General features: G+C 29.8%; 1 protein-coding gene across 1 annotated transcript; it reads right to left on the minus strand.

Moving 5' to 3' along the window:
• Positions 1-2840: 2840 nt before the first annotated feature.
• On the minus strand, positions 2841-4102 carry LOC111020643 (putative F-box protein At2g36090). Its single transcript, XM_088120481.1, has one exon. The coding sequence runs from the start codon at positions 3980-3982 to the stop codon at positions 2999-3001; it is 984 nt and encodes a 327-aa protein (XP_087976607.1). The 5' UTR covers positions 3983-4102; the 3' UTR covers positions 2841-2998.
• Positions 4103-9812: the final 5710 nt, after the last annotated feature.

Below are 9812 nucleotides of genomic sequence, written 5' to 3' on the forward strand. Positions count from 1 at the left end.
ATTTAGGCATTAAATTTTAATAATTATGTCTATTTAGTTTTTCTACTTTAAAAATTTTCAACCGTCTCAAAATTTTGAATTATAATTCTATCTAGTATTTATTAGTAATGCCATTGGTTAAATAATGACATTAAATGTTGTATTTTTTTTTTTTAAGAATGATAAGTGAGATATCTATTAAATAAACACCAACTAATTTTATATGATAGGTCAAATAAATGATCAAAAAAAAGTAAACAATGGGACAAATTAACACGTATACCACAAGAGAAGAAACACAAAATAATAGATAATCGTACATTCTTTTTATTTGTTTGTTGATTTTTTTGATGATAATACTATCGACTTTTTACACTCACCTTGATCTCATTCTATTCTTACAAATCACCATATATTTCACTCTTACATACCCTGACACAAATTTAACCCTTTAAAATTTAGGTTAAATTAACCATTTTGTTCTAATGATTCTAATTCAAGTTTAATTTCATCCATTAAAAATTTCAATTTATATAGTTTCGGATATAGTTGCACTCTATTTCTATAGTTTTAAAATTTTTGTTTCAGATTATTATGATTTAGTCAAATCACACCAACGATGGAATCAAATAAAAACTAACCTCACATGAGTTAAATTGAAAATTTAAAAATTACAAAAAAAGGAAACTAAGCTCAAATCCATTACCAATGCTTCTTAAAAAAATATATAAATAAATAAAATACGTATTAATAATTCAATCTTATCGTAATTCAATTTGTTAAAACATATACTGGGATAGTGCCACTTTAGACGTATTTGTCTTAGAAAAATATGCTAATTTGGAATAAAATTAATGGGAAAAAACGTGGGAAAATATCAATTTCGAGTGTTTCGTGGTCCCTCCGAACAGAACATTTAATCATAAATAGACTTTCGTGACTGATATGTTTGGAATAAAATATTGGTAATTCCTGTTAAATTACGGTCTTTAATTATGATAGAACGCCGAATAATAAAATTATGTGGGCCGAAGCCCACTTGTTATTATTGATGTTAATAGGCACCGACTCCCAATACTCATATTTAATGACACCGTTAATAAACAATTTTATTGATTTTTACTCAAAAAAAATCATTAAAATAACTATAAAGTCCAAGAATATATGAATAATTCTTTCCATAGGAAAATGGAGACCTCTTTCCTAATCTTTTATTATATCATTGTAACTGAATAATCCATGTTCATCTTGGGGAGATTTATAATAAGTTCGCCAAATAGCTATAATTAAATTGATTTTTTTAGTACAAGGTACGAGAATTTGAACCTCTAACATCAAATAAGAAGTAGACGTTATTTATCATGCTCATTTTAGCATAATTAGATTGATTTTAAATGTGTATAATTAGTCAAAAATAAATAAATAAGTGATCATGTATAATTGAATTGTTTTGCATTAAATTAACATTATGTGTATATATGATAGTCTAAACTTCATATACGCAGACATATTCTTAAATGTCTTTCATTAAAGGATAAAAGGAAAAAAAAAGTTGACTCCAAAAATAAATTAGTTTACGATAATTTCTTGTAAAGTGAGTATGTACTAATTTTTGATAGGTGAGAGAGAAGAGATGAAAGAGAGATAGAACATATGATGGCAATAGAGAAGAGATGAAAGAAAGAGAGAACATATGATGGCGATGATCAAGTAAATCTCTTGTTTCCAAATTCAAATTCATATATTGATATTTATAATAATTATATGCGCTGGACTTATAACCTTCGGATATTAAATATCGTTTTTACAAACTAACTTTTTTCATAGAATCCAATAATTTATTTAGATAAATTTCTCTATAACTAAAGGATACACATTCGAAATCTAACAAACTAAATTATGAATTTATAAGTTTGGAGGAAAATATACAAATTATGTAATAATTATTTGAAACTAACAGTAAAATGAATCTAAAAATATTAAAATACTAATAATTAATTTCAAATTTATTTTGAAATCGAAACAAGGGGCATATATTTGTGAGGGGAAAAAAAAAACTAGGAACGGAAAGGCTGTTTTTGAAATCCGTGAATAATAATAATACGATAATACCCCTACCCCACTTGAATTTGACAGATTTTGCGATTCCAGAGGATGGAAAATCTCATCTGCCAAAAGACCCTACCATAAACTTTTCATACTATTTCTTTAAAGAATTTTTTTTTTATTTTAAATCATAATTTTATCCTTAAACAAAATCAAAGATTCCAACCGACCTAGAAATTTAAATTTATAACCTCTTTATTATGAACTTGAGATTCAAACTTATTGATCATTAGATTCAAATTTATAATGTTTTGGTATTGAGTTTGAATTTATAATGTCTTGGTCATTGGTGAGTACTCATGTTGGATCGAACTTAAACTATTATTCAAATCCATAAAAAAAAAAGTAAAATGGAGAAATTTGAGTAAGTTAAACTATTACTCAAATTTATAAATAAGGTAAAATGAAGATATTTGAATTTATAAAATCTTGAGTCTAGATTATTGAGCTTGAGATTCGAACTTATAATAACTAAGAAATTAAGCTCATGTTGGCTCGTAACTTCAACTATTATTCAAATTAATAAAAAAATTTCATAGTCTTAATCGTTTTCAATCGCTTATTATTAATTATTAATTTTTGAAAATGAAACTTGCAGGTACAAAAACAGAAACGCACAAATTAAATTTTTATAATATTAGGAACCCCTGACATAAATACAATTAAACCCTACACAAATAGATGTGACCGACTTCACAAAAGTTACAACCTGGCCGATAAGAATAAGGTAAAGAAAATTAAAACAAAAAAGGAAATAATCAATTAAATTGGATTGCCAATTACTTTCTCTTCCTCACGAGAATATTTACACATTGGGAAATTGAGAGGTGTAAAAATGTTAAAAGAAAATAATAAAAATAATGGGTTATTTAGTGTTGTGATGTAATTAAATTAAGAAATAAGAAATGGGTGGCTATGTGGAGAAGAAGAGGAAAGAAGAGAAAGCGAAAAGAATGGAGATTCCAGTGGCAATGCACACCATATCCAAAGCATTCTCGATCCTCTCCTTCCTCGCCTTCCTCTTCCTCCTCATCTCTTCGTATTCTCTGAATCTCAATTTTCCTTCCTCTTTCTTTGCCCTAATTCTCTTCCCCCTTTCCATGGCTTCCCCCAAAATCCCCAAACTCTCCTTCCCGTTCAAATGCTTCCCTTCCATGTCCAGCATCTGCATACTCACCTCCGTCACGCTCATCTCCATCCCTTCCTCCTCCTTCTCCCCGCAACTCACCACCACCGCGCACTGCACCGCCTCCCCCATCACCGTCGTGTACTGCGCCTGCACCTCGCCGGACAACCAGTGCCGCCGCACCTTCACCGCCTTCCTACTCGAGATGTTCGCCGCCCGATTCTTCATCGGATCGATCACGATCCAACTCACCCTCAGATTCTCCTCCAGGTGCCCTAGCCAGTCCTCGTCCTTGCCGCACCGTCTAATCGGCGATGGAATCGAATCTTTCGGATCGATTAGGTCGATCCGGAACGGGGAGCACAGGAACCAATTCGTCTCCGTCTCGATTGAGTGGACTTTCGAGAACAGGAGTCTGTCCTGGTAGTGGATGTCCACGGCGGAGATCAATTCGGACGAGGAACGCTCCAGGTCACATCGCAGCGATCGGCAGTCCAGGACGGGAAATACGTCGGAAAAGAAGGAGCAGTGTTCGGAAGGGAAGGTGGCGATGGCCTGCCGGACACGCGGGTGAGTGATCGAAGGCCAGGAGGCGGTGCAAATTCGGCGCCAGAGTTCGTCTTCGGAGGAGAGACGGCGGAGGTTGGAAGAGGCAGAGGCGGCGGAGGCCAGAGCCGGACCGTCGAGGCGGGTGAGAATATGAGTCTGGATGATGTCGGAGGGGAGGGCGGCGATGTCGCCGGCGGCGGCGGAGGGAGGAGGAGGAGGCATGATTTTGATTTTCGATTTTCGGCGTTGTAGTTGAAGTTTTGGGTTGAAACAGGGGAAGAGGATTGTGCGCTTTATAGGAAGGAAGAGTCAATTTTGGGTTTGGGGCAATATTGCTATTTCTCGAAACTTTTGGATCATTTTACAAAAAGGTAAAAGTTTTGATGTGGGGAAGTGGGAACCACCTTTTATCAAGTTTCTTTTTCTTTAGGATATTTAGCACTTATGCATGAACTTTCCTTTTGGAGTCCACATCATCGGCGCTCTTATCTATTTAAAATATCTTCCCTCTATTTTTTTTTTTAATTTTAAAATTTATTCTATTTTAGTATTTTGAAACTTTCCACCTGTTTATTTTCGTTTCCAACTTTTAAATTTATTTTATGTAACTCTCAAATTTTGACCGGCTTTAAAAAAAAAATAAATGCTTTTAACGAATAGATAATTTAATTTTATAGATGTGTATTAGCATGTTAATATGAACAATTTTATGGAAGTCGTGTAAGTTATTTGAGGAGAGTGCTAAATGTATATTAATTAAGTGGATTAAAAGATAAATTAAAATGAGATTTGGACTAATATTACATTGAAATTAAATCCTGAATCATTTATTGTGTTTGTTTAGATAAGATTAAGATAAATTAAGATATAATGATTTGACAATTATATAAAATTAGTTAGCATATTAAATTTAGATCTATAGTGTAATTATACAACATTTGTCTATATTCTTTCACTAAGATTTGAGCTCAAAGAGATGGTTAGTTCACGCTAGTGTGAGTTTAGCTAAATTGATTAAGGCACCTATGTATGATGATCATGAGTTCGAATTCATCTGCTCAATTATTAAAAAAGAAACATGGTTAGATCATACCATGTTGAATTTAAAACAACCATGATTCAAAGTTTAAATGGATAATAATTTTCGATCAAATTAAAATTTTAGTTAAAAATTTTCAAAAATTCAACTAACATACTAAACTTTCAATTTCCATTCTACTAGATCATAAAAAGATTGTCATTGATACTAAATCTCTTAAATTTTTAAGTAACGCGTTAGTTTGAGTCATGAATGATAAATTAGCACAAGATGATAACAATCAATGATACAAAATTATAAAAATAAAAGAACACAAAAAGTAGGTTATTTGAATGAAACAAAGATATATTATTTCAAAAAATGATTTCCTCCAACTGACCGTGATTTCAAATTATCCTTTTTTTTTCTTTTTTTGAGGATTTCAAATTTTCACTCTTAGTCTAACTAATCCATTATAAAAAATTGAAGTAATATAGAATTATTTGAACTAAAATCAAAACTTCGAAATTATATTTAAATACATTGAAATGTTATAAATTAAATAGAGACGAAGGGCAAATTTGTAACTTGTAGGAGCCGGTTTACGCGGTCGCGGACGAAAGTGGGAAATTTGGTCAAATTGCCTTTTCATGCTTTACGTCGGCTGGCCACTTGTCGTCACCCAGTTCATTTTTCCTTTCCCCGTCGGCCAATTTACAAAATATTAATATTTGTTAAAAGTTTCAATTTTTATATTTTAATTTGTTCTAATTAAATCTTCCAGCTGAATATGATAAAGGACAGTTACAAATATATAAAAAACATTAGTTTTTTTAAAATATTTGTACTTTTTAAAATAAAAAGTAGACGTTGAATTTTAAAATGATAACTTTATCAAAATGATATATATCTATAATGTATTTAACTACTGATATATGTATGTCATATACATATGATATGAGTGTCTGATATACTTACAATATGTATGTAATATACATCTAATATGCTACTTACATAAGTATTTGAAATACTATTAATATAAGGGGAAATTTTTGCTATATTTAAAAACTAAAAAAACAGGCAAAGTTTATAAGACATCATATTTAATGAAATGAAAAAAAAATTGAAGAATAATTAAGCCACTTAAAATATGAAATTTAATAACTCCTCCAAATATTTTAGAAGTTGAAAAATATTTCAATTTTTAATTGACCTCGTTCATCTTCTAAATTTTGATCGTTGTCCATCCAGACAATGGATTTTTAAAGAAGTTCTTATCATCTTGATTTTTTATTTTGTTTTTTTCCTTAATTCAAATGTCACATCATTTAAAACTAGCACGTAAGTAAATATCAATTCTGTCGTTCAAACTTCTATGGCAGTATTTCGGGGGTGAGAATGACAATATATTGATTCTATGAACTTTTTATTAGTACTACCTTTTAAAAGGTGGGAACTAAAATATTTAACTCTTTAAATTTAAAACTCAAATAGATATGAAATCTGAAAGTGGATAATATTTTATCCGATATCTATTTAGCTTTATTTTAAATTAATTATTTAACTTTCTTTTTAATTTAATGAAGATGATATCATATCATATTACAGTTGTTTAATTTTCAATTCTTTAAACTAAAATCTGTCACAGAATGTTGCAAGATGACAAGGAGACAGTATGTGTCAGAATCAACCAAATTCTTATCCAATTGTGACCATTGGTGAGTATTATTCAAATCAAATTTTCTCCTTTGACCACTGTTCATTTCATGATATCTTTATTTTCAGATTTTAAATGGTACAGAGTTTTTAAATATCAATCTTCCACCTCTCAATTTCAGGTAAATGTTGATAATGATGGATATTTAAAAAGAAATTCTAACAGGTATTCAAATTGAAATTAGTATTTTATAATTTTCAAAGAAAACAAATATTAGTATTGGCATCTTGATGAAAATTTAATATCAATTATATAAGAAGTAAATATCATTTAGATTTTATTGGTTTTTTTTAGTATAAATGTTGGTGTATGTTTTAGGAATGGTTTAGAGATTTCCAATTGAGAGTATTTGAATATTCCGATATGGATCGAGATAGAAATACACTCAAAGTTTTGTGTAATAATTTGAATTAATGAATAAACTTTTAATTTTTTCTTTTATAATTTTTATTTCCATAAATGTAAAAATGTTGCTAATTGTTGTGTCAGCTTTATTTGATACCCTTTTCGTTGAAATGACATGAGAGCTAACTAGAAGAGATTGGATGACGCACAAATTTCTATATTTGTTTTATAGCATTTATTACAATAAATATTGAATTTCATAAATATGATGATGAGCAGCTTTAGCTAGAGAATCATCTCTCATACTCAAATATGAAATCATATAGAAAATATATGAAATTTCATTCGAGAATTCAGCTGCTTTTCTCACTCAAAGTTTTCCACCTTTCAGTTAAAATATATTTACTGTTTGTAATAAATGTGGTTTAAGACTGATTCGTGAGATTTGACCAAAATCTCGTAGGGACCAAATTAAAACTTTTAAAATTATATAGTCTAAGTTGAACCAACTATAAAAATCCAATTAAAACTTTGAATGTCAAAAGAAAAAAATTAAAATTCTAAAATCATATGAATCGATTTGAAACTATGGTTGATTCAACCTCTTTCAAATAGGATGTATCAAAAAAAATATATATTTTAAAAAAGTATTTATATGAGTTAAGATTTATAAATATTAAAACATCCATACTCGATTTAAATATTAAATTGATCATACTCGAAGTGAAAAAGTATGAGAACTATTTAAATAAAGTGACTAAAAGTGTGTTTAAACTAATTTTAAATCAAAGTGAAGTTTATGAATGACTGGTTTTCACTTAATTTCTAACTAAATCCAACTTTTCTTCTTAAGCACAAGAAAAAAGTAATCTGGCATCCTCGAGATTCTTCCAAATTCTCATTTTGCATTATTGCCTTTTCTTATTTTTCTTTCTTGTCAACTCCTTTGTTGACTTCTTCCAATTCCAATTAATTTTAATTTCATTAAATAATCCATCCAAGATTTCTCACTATCAAAATTATAAAGTCAACTCGATTCAAGATAGGTTTGAAGTTGAGAAAAATGTGAAAATCAATAAATTCCACGTCAAGACTCAAAGTGATTTCGAGGTCACAGCGATGACGCTCCAAATTATAATTTCTTATTTAAATTCAAGATTTTACAGTCTTATTCAATCCCAATATTTTGCAATTGTCATTGATTTTCCTTCTTTGCTCAACTTTTGTTTGTTAGACTTTTTCTTGTGTATAATATCACAATTTCTCTTTCTTTAATTTATCATCTCATCTCATAGTTGATAACACATGAATCAATATTTTTCTTACTCTTTTTTTTTCCTTTGAACAATATTTTTCTTGTTGGTTCTATACAATGAAGTCATCATGTTGTTACCTTTAACAATAAAAATTTGACTTCATATTAGTAATTAAATTTTCTGGCCAACTTTTTGATAGGATTGATTACGTTTTAAAATGATGAGAAGCATTAATATAAAAAGAAACACATTGTCAAAGCGAACATAGTTTAGCGATAATTGTCATATATTTCCAACTAAGAGACTATGAGTTCGATCTCCTACCCCCCACATATTGTACTAAAAAAAATAGAAACACCTCCCTAGATAAAAAAAAAAATTTAATTAAAGAATATCCTTAGAACATACATAAATTAAATAAATTAAAAATAAAAAAAAACCCTACAATATTCTAAAGTACGTAATTTCCATTTTCCACAACTGAGTGCAATTTTCAAACTAATATTATTTGGAGTTGACAAGTGTGGATTGCCCTTTCCATTTGACCAATCATGTTAGAGAAGTGAGATAGCCATTCTGCCACGAAGGCATTAAATAAATGTTAATGTCAAATATTTCTTTAATATTTAATTAAACCGCTCCCACTTGAATTATTAATAGTTAAAAGTTTTATAAATGAATTTAATAATTCAAGTGGGAGCGGTTTAGTTAAATATTAAAGAAATATTTAACATTAACATTTATTTAAATGAGCCGCCCAGAAAATGGAAATACTAATTTGGATTTCTCAAATGAAGTTGCCCCAGTAAAGGTAGACTCTTTAATAATTGAAAATAATTTAATGAATTTTGTGTAGTTCATTGTGAAATTTTGGTCAATTCTCGTAATAAAAAAAATTACTTTCGAATTTGAATTATGAAGTAAAGTATTCAAGAACAATATGAAATAATATAAAGTACAGAAGCCGTTTCCAAAGTGGTGTTGCACATACAAACTACATTATTGGCTGTCAAAAAATATATATTTGGCTGTCTACCAACCACAAGGTTTGTTCTCTCCCTCAAAAAATAAAACAAAAAGAAAAGGTTTGAAAATAACGAAAAAAATAAAATAAAAATCTTGATTCCCCTGTTTAGCTGTGCCTCTAATTTTCAACAACAATCCTAATAGTTTGAGCTTTTTGGATTCTCATGCTATATGAATTTACATATCTATTATAAACTTCCGTAAAGTCTATTTTTTTTTTTAACGTGGTTCCCTTCAAGCTTAACATTTCAATCAAAAAGAAAGGAAAAAGGAATTGAAAAGCAGCAAGTTTCGCTTGAAGAAATGAACCCCTATCAGAGAAGGTCATTGCGCGCTAGGTTTGGAAACCTGCACACCCCTGAACTAAGAGCTTTGAAGCCCCAAAATTTTTAATGGGATATTTGAAGAAAGAGGTACCTTTATGAAAAACATTTTAGTTTAGGGGTAGGGGCACTAACGAACAAGAAAAGGAAAGAAGATGATGACAGCAGGGGTTTTGCAAATGGATAATCGCCAATCATGCCACTAAGTCGATGTGTATGATGACACGACTCGTGACTTGTGAAGACTGTTACTATCGGTCCCTCCAAAAAATAGCACATCTCTTACACAATAATTCTTTCTGCCAGCTGCAAAGATTCCACTTGTTAAAGTGTCTCCGACTTTATCTTTATTTGAGAATTGAGATTA

The sequence above is a fragment of the Momordica charantia genome (assembly GCF_013281855.1).
Source record: "Momordica charantia cultivar OHB3-1 chromosome 2 unlocalized genomic scaffold, Mcharantia_2.0 BLBB01000002.1, whole genome shotgun sequence".
In the NCBI taxonomy this organism is placed as follows: domain Eukaryota; kingdom Viridiplantae; phylum Streptophyta; class Magnoliopsida; order Cucurbitales; family Cucurbitaceae; genus Momordica; species Momordica charantia.

Coding starts and splice junctions, on each gene's coding strand:
- LOC111020643 (XM_088120481.1), bottom strand. CDS start 3,982: ATGCCTCCTCCTCCTCCCTCCGCCGCCGCCGGCGACATCGCCGCCCTC.